Genomic DNA, 16,760 nt, shown 5'->3' with positions numbered 1-16,760 from the left:
TGTACTTAAGATGTAATCAGAATTTTAAAAATCAGAAATTAGTAAGAATGTTTCATTGAGCTAATGTGGTTATTTATCCAGATTTTCAAATGACCTTCAATAACTTGCTACACAAGAGACCAATGATTACGGTTACAGCATATAGAATGAAGGGACAAAGAATGCAATGCCGAGCTCGCTGGCTGTAAGACAAAAGAAACACAGATTAGGGCCTAAAGAGCATCCGTTCAGAGGGGTAGGAAATGGAAAGTTGGTTCCCACATGGATCTACGCTGGGACAATTGTTAATGAATTCTATTAATAATTTAGGCTTTAAAATGCAAAGCAGAATTTCTGAATTCATGATGAAACCAAACTGTGTCGGACTAAGGTGGACTACATCAAATTCCAGGACAACGCAGTGGGCAAAATATTGGTAAATAAATTTCAACATAGATAAGTGTGAGATATTGCAATTTAGTTAATAAAATTAAAAGGTTACATGCTTCTTTGAACAGCTGGAATCTAAAAGTGTTAAAAGGGGCAATGATCTAGGAATACAAATATACAAATCATGGATTAATTGTTAGTGTGTCATAGTTAATTCAGGGACTTCTGTTACTGTGGCATTTTACATGCATATTGTAGTCTAGAGCTATGGATGATGATAGTAGAGGCTCCAATTGAATGGTGACTAGGAATCTCTCCCGTTCTTAACAAGTGTCATGGTGTATATTGGAAGGATTTACAGGTTGATACGGAACCTGTTTGGCCACATTATTGACACACTTTATTCAGTCATCAAGTCCTGAGCTGGGATTGAACCCAGAGCTTCTGGTCCAGGGAAGGGATGCTACCTATTACATTACATGACCTCCTTCATGTAATTAGGCTATTAAAAAAAACTAAGCTGGCGTTTATTTCCCACCACTCCTGGTTCAGCCGCTGTCAATGGAATTTCCCATTGATTCCACCCCACACCGCTAGGAAACACATGGCAGGGGTGCACCATCAGTGGGACTGGAAGATTCCGCCAGCATGAATGGCCAGAGAATTCTTGCCTAAGTCTGTACGGAATATTAGTTGTTTACTGTCAGAGTGCTACATGCAGTTTTGGTCTCCAGGTTACAAAATGATTTTTATAATTTATCCCAGGTGGCTAACTGTTAATCAAAGCAGTCCAACAGAGAGTGTTTTATTAACTCTAACTGGTAGTTTCAGCCTGCTTTTTCATGCTTAAAGTGCTGCAGATTTAAATAAATCAGATCATGACCATTCAAGAGCATTTACATGAACAGCATAAATTCATGACTTATACCATTAAGGATCTGGACCAAGGAGAATGAGTTCAGCATTGATTACAAATGGCCAGGCTAAATACAGGCTTCACACCTATGTGATTCCATCTGCCGGCAAAAAAGAATCTGTCAGAAATAGTGGTGGGCCTTCCACGTCCATGTCCCACATGCCCCATTTCTCCACAGTTGACTGGACTTTTCAGAAATCTGATTTGTAAATTCCGTTTCTCTCTCCACAGAACCTGCTTGGCCTCTTGAGTATTTGCAGCATTTTCTGTTTTCATTGTTTTACCAATGCTTATTCAAGTGTCTTCATGGGGTTTCTCCACACCTGTCCTGCTTTCTAATAACTGTTCCTGCTCACCCATGTCATACATCTCACCGTGTGACAACCTAACTACCTCCATGCAGTACCCACCAAGGTGTGAATCTGCTCATGATGTGGATGTGCCAGCGTTGGACTGGGGTAAACACAGTAAAAAGTCTGACAACACCAGGTTTTAGTCCAACCGATTTATTTGATAGTAAACTCACAAGCTTTCGAGGGGACTGCCTCTTCATCAGGTGAATGGAGAGTTCTCTCCATTCACTCTCCATTCACCTGACGAAGAGGCAGTCCCCTCGAAAGCTTGTGAGTTTACTATCAAATAAATCGGTTGGACTAAAACCTGGTGTTGTCAGACTTTTTACTGAATCTGCTCTGGTAGACCGTGTGCATAAGCCATGTGACAGTGATTCCTCAGTGTGGTCAGTCTCCTCCAAGGATTCCTTATCCTCATAAAACTGCAACTTCTCCATTACCATTACAGCACCTATGAGAGATAAAAGACTTAAATTAGTATTAATATGTGGAAAAGGGTCAGATGCCGTATTGTGCATGTCATTACATTATCACTCACCTGATGAAGGGGCAATGCTCTGAAAGCTCATGACATTTCAGTTAGTGGTAGCATCAATTCAACATGAATGATTATCATGCACCAATTGGCAGTGTGATTTTTAATGTCACCAACGTGGGTGGCTGCTGGCTTTATAACCCTGATCCCTAATGGCTGTGCCATTCTGCCATTCTCCTGGGCATGCTGCCTTTCTACATTCAGGGTGGTTGTAGCTCCCCTGCTCTTTGGCTGTGTCTCGAGGTGTGCACTCTCTTCTCCTGCAAAGAGAGAAAGCAGAGGGTTAAGGATGTGAGAAGGGTAATATGTGGAGAGGATGAATGGAGGGATTGGTGAGAGTTAGCAATTGGATGAGGTTAAATGTGAGTATGGCCTCTTCAGAATCTAGTTCGAAGAGATCGCTCGACAGAAAGCAATGTGCGAAACTGTGAAGCGAGTAGGTCAGAGGAGCACTGGGAAAGGCACAGAGTGACTGATGCTACATGAAAGTGATATAACAAGCACCTTTCCTGTCCTGGTAAGGTTATTAAACCTTTTCCAGCAATGCTTCCAGCCTCCACAAAAGCCAGCCAGGCCTGTTTCATCATGTAGCTGTGCTCCTCCTCCTCCGGTCCAAAAGACCATTCCCATTCTCGCCCTAACATCTCCAGCTTTATCTCCAGGGGTGAGATAGTCGACCAGAGGTCAGCCTTCCCACCTGGTTCTTCATTCTCTAACTTCAAGTAGCTTTCACAAATAAGGTCTCATGCAACTATTCTGACATGCAAATTAGAAGCAGGAGTAGGCCACTCGGCCCTCCAGACTTCCCTTTAAATACCGTGCCGTCATTTGCAACTGTCATCACACTCGCACTCCAGGATTTTGGGAAAGCTGAAAATAAAATGCTGGTACTTTGGTGGAATTGAAGGGACAAGGAAAGCCCACTGCTGAAACAAACCTATCCTTGACCAAGTATTGCGCACAGGTCTCATGGATAAAATTACACCAGTCTTTCCCCTTGTGGGGAAGAGGCCATTAACCTAAAACGGTCACTAGGAAACAGCAAGGAATTAAGGAGATATGTCTTTAGCTAGAGAGTGATGTGAATGTGTAACTCAATACCGCAGAGACTGGTTAAGTCTAATAGATGTCTTTAAGAAGAGGTTTGACAAAGATTTGAGGGAGTTGTAACTAGAGGATTTGCTGACAGAGTTTGTTATAAACAGAAGGGAGGCAGCTCAACTGGAATATAGATAAACTGATTTGATTGTATGACCTATGTTACAAATACAACATCATGTAATCAGTTCACTACAAGAGATTGAATTCCCTCCTCTGCACACTGAGGATGGATGTCTTTATTCCCAGCTTTCAATTTCAGTGACCTCATGAGCCTCCAGTTGTTTCAATGAAATTAAACTAACAATTTCAATTGATCTAAATCTTATACAGAAAAATGAATGATAAAAACAAACGTCAGTGTTAAAAACCAAATGTCAGACTGAGATTTTTCCTCGTGTTGGGTCTAACATCCGATTCAATTCAGAACGAGGGAATGGACTTTTTCACTCACTGTGTCCGTCTCTCCAAAATCTGTATCAGTCCTTGTAAAATGAATGACAAAACAGATTGTGAACAGTAACAGCAAGACTGGCTCAAACTCTGCTGATAATGAAATTATTAACAGTGTAATAATATGAATTAATCAACATTAGGGTAATTTTCACTTTGTGTGAAAGTGTAAAATGAGTGATATTGATTCAAATGACTGGCAGCCTTCTCTACCGACCAGAGAGAACATGGCCCCCTATTGCTCAATTAAACCCTTCCGAATTTGTACTGGTGAATAAACACTAACCTTGTAACATTGGCACAGCTTTCCACCCTGCAACAGGTCCAAGGCTGGCAAACTGACCAAAGGAAGATTCCAGGAAAAACATTGGTATCCCAACTAGTGCCAGCATGAGTGTATAGGGAATAAGGAAGACACCTGGAATATATAGTTAAAGAAAAGTAAAATAGATTCTCTGGATGCTTGAGCGAGCAATTTTAGTACTGCAGTTTTGGAGTGGTTGTCAAACAACTAAGTGTTGGATTTCATATTAACATGGGAGACAAATGGTTGTGAGTATGACTGCAGGTTGCATGTTTATTCAGCATCTAAATACAAACAAAAACAGAGTAAATGTTCTGTTTCAGCACAGTAAGATTTCCAGGGAATTCACTGAGGGTTTTATTGCTGGAAATTAAAACATAATTAGTGATCCCAGCAGAAACATTTGATATTGAATTTCTTCCAGGGACTGGAGGATCGATTTATTCCTTTTGAAAGTGTGGGACATACACACGTTAGATAAAATATATTATCAGTCAAGTATCCTCTATCTAAAAGCTTACATCACAATATTCTAAGCCTAGGTTAGCTATAGTCCAAAGTGAATAAAATGAGTAGAAAAGTAAGATGTCTCACAGAGTAAATACTGGATACATGCAACATGTCCCTTCTTGACATGTTCACAATTAAACTCACAATGTTAACCAGGCAGTCCAACAAAGATACTTCAATAATAAAAGTTAATGAGGTTCAAAAACAATGGGATTTTTGGTTGTGTTTGATTTTGGATTTACGCATAAAGGATACTCATCCTATATTAATGACTATAACATCAAATAATCCCCCAATCCTGAATTTCTTCACTATTTGTAGATCAAACCTTAAGGTTCATTTTGAATCTTTAATGGAATTTATTTCAAGTGGGGCCCAATCTCATCAGTTTTCCACACGCTTTGCTCCCAGTGAAATTGCTGCTGCAAATACAGACCAGTGATTCCTGCACCTGCCCCTTTTACAGGGTAAAATGGAGCAGTACAGCAGGCTAAGGGAATGAGACCAAATTCCCATCATTACTGCCTCATTACACACTGCCGAACAAACAACCACATCCAAATTACTTTATAGGAAATTCAAAAGCAATATCTGGTAAGAGTGCCAACTGATTCGCTAATTTCCACAGCTGAAAATGTCACTGCTACCCACAACTAATCTGACCTACACATCTTCAGTCTCACAACACGATTATCTCTTACTGCCTTCAGGGAAGGGGAATAAATATCACCTTGTCACATGATTCACATCTGAATAAATAATATCTGATAAAAAAAATCTGGAAAAAGATTAAATTTGTGGTATTCAAGTCTACTCCAGTAATGTTCAACTTTGGATTTTTTTATACTGAATATTCTTTTAGAATCATAAAACCATAGAAAATTACAGCTCAGAAACAGGCCTTTTGGCTCTTCTTGTCTATACCGAACCATCTTTTGCCTAGTCCCACTGACCCGCACTTGGACCATATCCCTCCACACTCCTCTCATCGATGAACCTGTCCAAGTTTTTCTTAAATGTTAAAAGTGATCCTGCATTTACCACTTTATCCGGTAGCTCATTCCACACTCCAACCACTCTCCGTGTGAAGAAGCCCCCACTAATATTCCCTTTAAACTTTTCTCCTTTCAACCTTAACCCATGCCCTCAGGTTTTTTTTCTCCTCTAGCCTCAGTGGAAAAAGCCACTCTATCTATACCCATCAAAATCTTATACACCTCTATCAAATCTTCCCTCATTCTTCTACGCTCCAGGGAATAAAGTCCTAACCTATTCAATCTCTCTCTGTAACTCAGCTTCTCAAGTCCTGGCAACATCCTTGTGAACTTTCTCTGCACTCTTTCAACCTTATTTACATCCTTCCTGTAACTAGGTGATCAAAACTGTACACAATACTCTAAATTTGGCGTCACCAATGCCTTACCATAACACTCCAACTTTTATACTCGATACTCCAATTTATAAAGACCAATGTACCAAAAACACTTTTTACGACCCTATCCACCTGTGACGTCACTTTTAGGGAATTCTCATCTGTATTCCCAGATCCCTCTGTTCAACTGCACTCTTCAGAGTCCTACCACTTATCCTATACTTTCTACTTTGGTTTGTCCTTCCAAAGTGCAATACCTCACACTTGTCTGCGTTAAATTCCATTTGTCATTTTTCAACCCATTTTTCTTGTTGATCCAAGTCCCTCTGCAAGCTTTGAAAACCTTCCTCATTGTCCACTACACCTCCAATCTTTGTATCATCAGCAAATTTGCTGATCCAATTTACCACGTTATCATCCAGATCATTGATATAGATGACAAACAACAATGGACCCAACACCAATCCCTGCGGCACACCACTAGTCACAAGCTTTCTGTCTTCCACTCTCCTACAGTACAGCACACTTCATGACAGTACCTCCTCCATTTTTGTAAGCCAGGTAGGGGAATCTCCAGACATTGCCCAGACCAACAGCACAGCCAATCATTGAAAGCAAGTAGTCAGTCTTTGAGGACCAGTTGCCTCGCTCCACATTCTCGTCACTCTCACCGTCATGTTCATTGGTGACAACCTGGAGCAAAAGAAGAAAGACTTTCTCAATCTGGAACTCAAACAGAAAGTACAGTTTTCCCCCATAACAGAAACACTTTTTCTCCACTTAGCCGCAGTCCTTGAACCCAACAGACAGACTCTGCAATTCATAACAATCTCCCCAAATCATTAGCACCTCTGAGTTTTACACAAGTTTATCGTCACATTTTGATATTTACTGTGTCCTCTGAATGGCCATTCTGTGAGAACCCAGATAGAACAAATTCTCTCTTGACCATTATGCCAATTCTGTCACGTTTGAGGGTTGAAATGTTGGGTATCTATGAACTTTGTACAGCACAGCTACATTAGTTTTTGGTTAATAATTTTCACGTTAGGCAATGACTCCTCCAGTGAGAGATGTGAGTCTATCAAACCATTTACAGGTGTAGCAGATGTAGGAAGGAAATCCCCTCCAACTGTGTTTTTATTAAATACAAAACCCCAAATGCTTCATGGACACAAAAAACACTGTAAACAAACAGGCTAAGCCGCAACTGTACTGTAAGGGGTTAATCTTTAAAACATGTCAGTACTGTATCAAGACACTAAGGCATCACACCTGAATGGATCCATTGTTTCAATTTTGGAAACATCATCGCGATGGTTTGTCTGGACCAAGGCAGAAACCAGGTTAAAGAGATTAAAAAATGCTAAGCACTGACCATCCAAACAGGATGTCTCCAGAAAATATCTTTGATATTTTTGATAATTTTTTTAATAGAAAGGCTAAGACAGTTAAGTCTTGCACTGAATCACCAAGAAGAGGCTCAACCTGATTCACAGACCTACAGTTTGCACTGAAAGGACCAACTGTGTGGGGAATTGTAAACATCAGTCAGGTCCGAGGGATATTTGGGCTGAAGTTCCAAGATAGGTTATGGTAGAAACATAAGAACATAAGAAATAGGAGCAGGAGTAGGCCATCTAGCCCTTCGAGCCTGCCCCGCCATTCAATAAGATCATGGCTGATCTGTCGTGGCTCAGTTCCACTTTCCCGCCCTCTCCCCATAACCCTTAATCCCCTCTCTTATCAAAAACCCATCAACCGGCGTCTTAAAAATATTTAGCGAGGCAGCCTCCACCACTTCAACGGGCAGAGAATTCCAGAGATTCACCACCCTTTGAGTGAAGAAGTTCCTCCTCAACTCCGTTCTAAACCGCCCCCCCTTTATCTTGAGGCTGTGCCCCCTAGTCCTACTGTCCTTTCTGAGCGGGAAGAGTCTCTCCACCTCTATCCTATCCATCCCATTCAACATCTTATACGTCTCAATGAGATCTCCCCTCATTCTTCTAAACTCTAACGAGTACAAGCCTAGTTTATTCAGCCTCTCCTCATAGCTCAACCCCCTCAACTCCGGTATCAGCCTAGTAAACCTCTGCACTCCCTCCAAGGCCAAAATATCTTTGCGCAGGTGCGGCGCCCAAAACTGCACACAGTACTCCAGCTGCGGCCTCACCAATGCCCTATACAGCTGCAGCAAGACCTCCCTACTTTTATATTCAATCCCCCTCGCTATGAAGGCCAGCATCCCATTCGCCTTCCTGACCACCTGTTGCACCTGCAAGCTGGGTTTTTCCGACTCATGCACAAGGACCCCAAGGTCCCTCTGCACCGTCGCCTGCTGCAGTTTTTCGCCACGTCAGTAATAATCCTTCCTACCATTATTCCTACCAAAGTGGACCACCTCACATTTGCCAACATTAAATTCCATTTGCCATTTCCTGGCCCATTCGCCCAGCCTATCTAGATCCTTCTGCAGACTCTCCACACCCTCCGCACAATTTGCCGTTCCCCCAATCTTGGTGTCATCAGCAAATTTCGACACCCTACACTCGGTTCCCTCCTCCAGATCATCTATATAAATGGTAAATAGCTGAGGCCCCAGCACCGACCCCTGGGGCACTCCACTAGTCACCATCCGCCAATCCGAATAGCACCCATTGACCCCCACTCTCTGCCTCCTATTTGACAACCAATCCTCTATCCACGCTAACACCCTACCCCCAACTCCATGTCCCTCGACCTTCTGCAATAACCTCTTGTGAGGTACTTTGTCAAACGCCTTCTGAAAATCCAGAAAGACCACATCCACCGGCTCTCCTCTATCCACCGCCCTAGACACATCCTCATAGAACTCCAGTAAATTTGTCAGACACGACTTCCCTTTAATGAAACCGTGCTGCGTCTGCTCTATCAAGCAATTCCCTTCAAGATGCCTTGCAATTTCCTCCTTAATGACGGATTCTAACATTTTACCTACCACAGACGTTAAACTAACCGGCCTATAATTCCCCGCCTTTTGCCTGGCACCCTTCTTAAACAACGGCGTAACATTAGCCGTTTTCTAATCTTCCGGCACTTCTCCGGAATCCAGCGACGTCTGGAAAATAACCACCAAGGCATCCACTATCACCTCCGCCATTTCTTTCAGAACCCTCGGATGCATTCCATCCGGTCCTGGGGACTTGTTCACAATCAGCCCCTCCAGTCTGTCGAGCCATGAGGGGGTTTGAGTTGAGGGTTAGGCAAAAACGTGTGGGATTTTGCCTGAGGTTTTTCACACAGATTAGTAACTTACTTTAATTAGTAAATTACTTTAATTAGTAAATTACTTTAATTAGTAAGTCACGGTTTTAAGTGTTGCGCAGCATCATTACACTTGTTTGAAGCTCTTATATTGAGCATTAGGAGTGTTTTTTTTCTCTGTTAATAAACATCTGTGTAGTTGGGCCTACGAATCTCTTGCTGGGTGGGGTGGGTGGGGGGGAGTGTTTGAGATTTGGATTGGGATTCAGGATGCCGGGATCATACTGGACCAGGTTGAGTTGGGTTGGTTGGGTCTTTGAGGAGGGGCAGGGGAGTTAGGCTGGGCCTTGGGGGTAGATCAGACTGAGAGGATGGGTTGGGTCGGGTCTCAGATGGGTCAGGCCACACGGGAGGGTGGGATCCGGTGAAATGTTGGGGTGGAAGTGAGAGTCAGGAGTTGGGTTAGCTAGAGGTAGGAGGAGATGATTAAAGGCTTGAAGTCGGGCCTTGATGGGGGAAGAGTTCTGATGGCATAGTAGGACGTTTCTTGGGATTCAGGGAATACCACTGGGGAGGGCTATCCAATGGGGGTGGTGTGTCCCTGCTGGGGAGGGGGAGATATTGGAGGGTGGAGGAGTCCCATGGGGTTTAGTTGGGGGGTGGATGAAGTCCCCTGGAGGTTTAGGGGCATGGGGTGTGTCCCATAAGGAATTGGTATGAGTCAGCACAATAGTTACCCAGAAGTTAGAAGTCATTTTAATTCTTCTAATTTTTTTCTGGACAACTATTGATGGAATCTAGTCAAACCGATTCGAGGTTTGAGATTTAAGTCACATTTTCAGATGTTTCGCAGCGCAGGTCAATTTCCTATTGGAAATTTGCTCTTCTTGGGAATTGGCATTCAAACCTTAGCTGGGAACCTGTGTGTGGGATTCCTCAATGCATCTTTAGGGTGCGATTATGATGGTCATGGGGCGATTGTTAATAGATCTCCCCAATGGCCTTGTGGTACACGAGCTCCCCTATTAAGTGAGTGGAGGTGCTCCCAATAGGGAAGGAACAGCAGTGGCTTAAAACCAGTCGGCTCTACTCAGGCCAGCAGTCAAAATGTTCAGGAGCTGATCTGTCACCGCAGCTGGAGAAGTGCTACCTAATGTACATTGCAAATAAACGTGATGGAAGACTGGCCTAGCAAAAATTATTACATGGGTGACAAGAATGGGACAAACAAGATGCATTATGTTTTGAAATGAGGCCAAGGCCAGTACCAAATCATATCCTGCAGGTATGTCCATTGCCAGGAACAGGGACAATGCAATTAAACTGCATCTTCATGATAAATGCTGCTCCCATAATGGTGGACTTATTAGTGAATGGCCACCCATTAAAAATGGAAGTGGATATTGCGACTGCAGTCTCTGTTACTGAGAAGCAGACTTATAATTGCTTCCTAGCTGAGATTCAGCTCACGAGCTTAGAAAACAGAAAGGCCAGGCAGGTCACCTACATGGGGGAACCATTGCGGATAAATGGCACCACGCTGATCCTAGTGACTAACAGGCAGCAGTCAGCACAACTTCTACTAATCATTGTATGCGACAAGGACATAGCCTCATTGGAGTGAACTGGCTGGAGATCTTCAGGCTGGCCATTGAGGAACCATACAATAAATAAGAACATAAGAACATAAGAAATAGGAGCAGGAGTAGACCATCTAGCCCTTCGAGCCTGCCCCGCCATTCAATAAGATCATGGCTGATCTGTCGTGGCTCAGTTCCACATTCCCGCCCTCTCCCCATAACCCTTAATCCCCTCGCTTATCAAAAACCCATCGACCCGCGTCTTGAAAATATTTAGCGAGGTAGCCTCCACCACTTCAACGGGCAGAGAATTCCAGAGATTCACCACCCTTTGAGTGAAGAAGTTCCTCCTCAACTCCGTTCTAAACCGCCCCCCCCTTTATCTTGAGGCTGTGCCCCCTAGTCCTACTGTCCTTTCCGAGCGGGAAGAGTCTCTCCAGCTCTATCCTATCCATCCCATTCATCATCTTATATGTCTCAATGAGATCTCCCCTCATTCTTCTAAACTCTAACGAGTACAAGCCTAGTTTATCCAAAGCTTTCCACGAGGGACTTTAAAAATAAGGGAAGCAAAGCTAAGATCTAAGTCAATCCTGATGCAATGCTTAAGAATTTTAAAGTGAGACCAGGTCTTTTACTCACTCTTTGAAAATATAGAGTTGGAACTGGAATACCTGGAAAAGCTGGACATAATAAGACACAGTAAGAAGTCTGACAACACCAGGTTTGAGTCCAACCAATTTATTTGATATATATTTAATTTATTTGATTCGGTTGGACTTAAACCTGGTGTTGTCAGACTTCTTACTGTGTTTACCCCAGTCCAACGCCGGCATCTCCACATCATAATAAGACACATACAGATCACAAAGTGGGCTGCACCTGTTGTTCCTGTCCTTAAGTAAGAAAAGTCAATCTGACTTTATGGACACTATAAGCTAACTGTGAATATGATTTCTAAACTTGACAGGTACCCCATGCTCCGAGCGGAGACCTGTATGCCAGATTAACTGGTGGCCAAACATTTTCGAGGTCAGACATGAGCCTTGCATATCTCCAACTTGAATTAGATGAGCTTTCCCGGAAGTATGTGACATTAGCATGCAAAAAGGCTGACGTGAGTAAATTCACCAGCCCTTCATAGTCTCGTCTGCATGCACCATTTTTCAATGAGTCATGGAGAACATACTCCAAGTGTTACCTCAGGTCGCAGTGTACCTGGACAATGAGTCGGTCGCTGAACTTTGGAACACAAACACATAACAAACTTGGAAGATGTCTTACAGCAATTGTTGGAGGTCAGAGTAAGTCTTCCAAGCAAGTGCCATGATCTATTTGGGATATTGGGTGGATAACAAGGGCCTTCATTTGGTGCAGAACAAGGTGAGGGCCATTAAGGAGGCACCAACTCCAAGGAATCCCATGGAATTGAAATGTTTCCTGGGGTTTAGTGAATTATTACAGAAATTTATTCCAATTTTTTTTTCCTTATTTGCCCCCCACTTGCATACTCTATTACAGGAACATCAAAAATTGTCTTGGGGGGCACCGGAGCTGAAGGCTTTCAACAACATTAAACAGAAATCTTTAATTTTTTGGCCAATTTTGACCCCAAAAAGGACCTTATCCTAACATGTGATGCCTCCCCTTATGGGGTTGGGGCAGTATCATAGAATCATAGGATCCCTACAGTGCAGAAGGAGGCCATTTGGCTCATTAAGCCTGCACTGAAAACAATCCCACCCAGGCCCTATCCCTGTAATCCCAAATATTTACCCTGCAAGTCCCCCTGACACTAACGGACAATTTAGCATGGCCAATCAACCTAATCCACACATCTTTGGACTATGGGAGGAAACTGGAGCAACCAGAGGAAACCTATGCAGACATCAGGAGAATGTGCAAACTCCACACAGACAGTCACCCAAGGCCGGAATTGAACCTGGGTCCCTGGAACAGTGAGGCAGCACTGTGCCACCGTGTCGCCCTACTGGAACATCACCGGAGAGATGTAACGAAAAAGCCTATTGCATTGTGTGATGATAGTCATGAAATTGGGTTCCTGGGATCATAACTGTCATATAAGGTCCAAGTGCAGGGCAAAATTGTTGGGAAGCGCCATCTTAGGAGTAAGAAATCCCTGCCAGTGCAAGTCTCATTACCAGCTATGAGCATGACCACTGTCATAACTGGAGATCAACCCCATGCCTGTCCCTCTGGGTGTTGAGGGCACAGATTCCAAGATGAAAACGGAAGAGACCAGTGGCCAACTGAATCAAGACCTCAGGAAGAACCAGCACCAGTGGCTTTATAACGTGTCCTTCAGAAGTGAATGTCTCCAATCCGTTTCATATCCCCGATCCGATCCTGCTTCTAATTGACCCCAGGCCGAATGCCAGGCCGCCCTGTGGCGGGGTGCAGGGGAAGAAGTGGATTTGAAGGGAAAGGAGGTTATGATGGCCATGGGGGATCATAAACACATCTCCCCGTGAGTCTTGTAGAATATTGTTAAGTCTGAGACTACCAGGGGGTAGCTCCAAAGAAGCCACATGGGAAGATAAGCCACAGGAACAATAGGGTTCATTGAAGAACTGTACTATCACACCCCAGCCCTCGAGTGGCTGTAGGGGCAGTTTCTCAGGCAGGTTACCCTATACCCTGGGTCACCTGACCTGTCTTCTTAAAGGGGCCACACCCCACATACATAACATTCTCCCATTTATTTAGCAATCTTCATCCAGAAATAACAATCAATTATTTACTTAAACATAACTTTACACATTACAGACATAATAACATTCATTTGGCCTGCCACACAACTGTTCATATTATATAAAAATGATCAATCAATCCAGAGGCAGACAGTTTCGTGGAAGTTATTTCCTGTGAGCTGGGATCAGCCTTTGGTCTTTCTCCAGTGACTGCGGCTCCAATGATTCTTCCATACCCACAACATCATTCACTACTACCGGTGTTCCTGGCTCATTAGCTGATACTGTTGTCATGGGTCCCCACTCCCTTCCTCAGGAACCTCTCCAGCTGGTGTTTTCATTCCTTGATAGGGTGCCACCAGTAATTGGTCTGCAGGCCGACACCACGGCAGCTCACCTTGCATCTCTACAGTGTAGGACAGCTGCCCAGTTTTGACGAGTATTACTGTCAGAATCCACATTTTTCCTGGCGCATAGTTAATTGCTAGGATTATTTCATCTTTTTGAAAAGTTCTCAGTTTTGCATGCTCAGCTCACCAGTCCATCTGCCTCTCTTGACTCTTCTCCACTATTTGTCTGGTCTCTTCTGGCCTCAGTAAGTTGACCATTGTCTGTAACTGTCTTCCTAGCATCAATGTCACCGGGGTTATTTTGCCATTACATGCGGTGTATTTCCATATATATTTAAAAACTGTTTTTTTGCCTCAACGAGCCTTCCCCCTCTGGTGCTGCCAAGGAGTGTTTTACCCACTGCACAAGTCGGTCCACTGGGCCATTGTTCACCAGATGATGTGAAGCAGACCTTTCATGTTGAATGCCATGCAGTTCATGTACTCCTCGAATTCCCATGACACTAACTGCTGCCCGTTGTCACTCACCACTTCCACTGAATACCCAAAACTGGCAAGCACGTCATCCAGTCTGTCCAAGGTAGTTACTGTGGTAGTTGTTACTGTGGTTACTTTGTTTTCATGCATTTCACCTCCGGCCACTTAGAATATGCATCCATGTCCACTAGAAACATGCAGTTTTCCACTGGCTCTGCAAAATCGATATGGACACATTCCTATGGTCCTTTTGGCCATTCCCAAGAATGTAATGGCAACACTGGTGGTGCTTTCTGAATTTGGGAGCATGCTACTCACGCTCCTGCTTAATCTTCTATACTAGCAAATATGTTTAGCCACCAGATGTAACTCCTGGCCATCTCCTTCATCCGTATCACCCCTGGGTGCCCTTAGTGCAGCTGCTCCAGTCAAGCTAATGACACACATACCCCACAACAAGCAGCCATCCTGAAACGATACTTCCTACTCTCGGTTCAAACAGGGCCTCAACTCTGGGTCCTTCTTGTGATAAGTCGTCCCCCTCTGGACGAGGTATCACTCGACTCAATATGAGGTCTTTCCTTGTGGCTAGCTTAATATTCACAGCAATAATCAGAACTTTATTCTCATGTGAAAAATATGTTATCTTCACAGTCTCCTCAGAATCCTCCCTGTTCCCTGGCAAAGGCAGTCTCGATAACACACATAAGAACATAAGAACATACTCAGTTCAACTGCCAATAATGGATCTCAAATGAATGTCTTGACAAGATCAATACACACCTTTGCAACCTTGCAGTCTCCACTGATGGAATACTCGAATAGGGGCTCAACATTGTTGTGACTGGTCTGTAATCCGATAATAGGACAAATTTCTGACATACGAGAATTGGTGGAACTTCGCCAGCCCAAAAATGATACTCACTGCCTCCTTTTCTATTTCTCTCTGCCTTAGAGCATGATCGCAATGTGAAAGCAATGGGTCGGTCTTCCCCATTGTCCATCATGTGGGAGAGAACCACTCCCACCCCATGTGGTGACACGTCTCATGCCAGCTGAATAAGTGGATTTGGGTTGAAGTGTATCGAAACTCCAGATTCCTTTAATGCCTCCTTTGCCACTTGGTAGGCCTTTTCACATTCCCATACCCACTGCCATATCTGACCTTTCATCAGTATTCGATGCAGAGATTTCAATACGATCGTGAGATCTGGCATAAATTTGCCATAATAATTGATCCGTCCCAGCAAGGATCTCAACTGTGGCAAATTTGCCAGTCTGGGTACCTTATTAATATCTTCTTGTTTCTTCGGAGCCTTATGCAACCTCTCATCATCGATGACATGACCCAGGTACTCCACTGAGTCTTTGAAAAATTTGCATGTGTCTCTCCTGATTTGCAAACCATGTCTGCAAATTAGGAGAGACAAATTTACTATGCTAGGGAATTTCCTGCCTCTTCAGCATTCGTTCCGGATTATATAAGTGTTCCTCATTAGTAGCACTGTGATGAATATGTCATCTAAATAGCACTGCACCCCCCGGAAGACCACATAGAATTTGGTCTATTTTCCTGTGGAAAATGGCCGGAAATGATGTAATTCCAAAGGCAGTCGCTTGTAGCGAAACAATCCAGAGTCCCCCTTTGTTCTCACATTTCACCCCACCCGCCTCCATATGCAAAGCATAATCCTCTGCCATTTTCGCCAATTCCAGCGTGACGTCACCACCAAACACATCTTTGCTTCACTCCCTCTGTCAGCATTCTGCAAACAGGAGGAACAGCATTTCATCTTCAAGCTAGGCACCTTACAGCCTTCCGGTCTCAACATCGAATTCAACAACTTAGATGATTTGCTCTACCCCCACCTCTGTCCCCTTTATTTTCATTCCAATTTATTAAATATTTTACTGTTCTCTACCTTTTATTTCTTTATGGTCTTTCTTCATTTTCCTTCCCCCCACCAACTCTTTCCTTCCCCTACTTCATCCCCCTTCCCTTATTTTTTCTCCCCCCTTTCCCCTTTTCTACATTCTACCTCTGTCCCATTCCCCCCACCCCCCCAGTCCCAATATCTTCATCTGTCACATCTTATAGCTTCTTTGCAATTTGGCCATTCACATCCTTTATTCTCTCTGGGGACAGCTATTAGGAGTCTTTATCCCTGGTTTCTATGGTTATGACTCATCTTTCATTCCCTCCCCCTGCAGTATAAATATCTCCCACTTTCTACGCCTTTTAGTTTTGACAAAGGATCATCTGGACTCGAAACGTCAGCTCCTTTCTCTCCTTACAGATGCTGCCAGACCTGCTGACATTTTCCAGCACTTTCTTTTTTGGTTTCAGATTCCAGCATCCGCAGTAATTTGCTTTTAATCGTTTTTGGGTGACAATCGTTAACAATGATTGTGAATCCTCAGCCATCCCCATTTGCAGATACACTTGGGAAAGACCCATCTTAATGAATTTCTCCTCCCCAGCCCAGTTA

At 43.6% G+C, this 16,760-nt stretch overlaps 1 protein-coding gene and 1 long non-coding RNA gene across 2 annotated transcripts in view; one reads left to right on the top strand and one right to left on the bottom strand.

Annotated features, from left to right (window-relative positions):
* The window catches only part of LOC145342101 (uncharacterized), a 162,948-nt gene that overhangs the window by 103,001 nt on the left and 43,187 nt on the right, over window positions 1–16,760 (top strand). The gene's annotated exons all lie outside the window — the stretch shown is intronic.
* LOC145342618 (sodium- and chloride-dependent neutral and basic amino acid transporter B(0+)-like) overlaps window positions 1–16,760 on the bottom strand; it is a 40,134-nt gene that overhangs the window by 20,032 nt on the left and 3,342 nt on the right. Inside the window, exons 2-3 of the mRNA XM_080188163.1 lie at window positions 6,450–6,603; window positions 4,011–4,142 (exon numbers count right to left, since the gene is read on the bottom strand). Of these exons, the coding sequence (XP_080044289.1) occupies window positions 4,011–4,142; window positions 6,450–6,603 (286 nt within the window). The remainder of the gene's footprint in view (window positions 1–4,010; window positions 4,143–6,449; window positions 6,604–16,760) is intronic.

Source organism: Carcharhinus amblyrhynchos, chromosome 4, assembly GCF_965287045.1.
Source record: "Carcharhinus amblyrhynchos chromosome 4, sCarAmb.v2.hapA, whole genome shotgun sequence".
Lineage (NCBI taxonomy): Eukaryota > Metazoa > Chordata > Chondrichthyes > Carcharhiniformes > Carcharhinidae > Carcharhinus > Carcharhinus amblyrhynchos.
The sequence above is the reverse complement of the archived record's forward strand: the minus strand, read 5'-3'. Positions and strand labels throughout refer to the sequence as shown.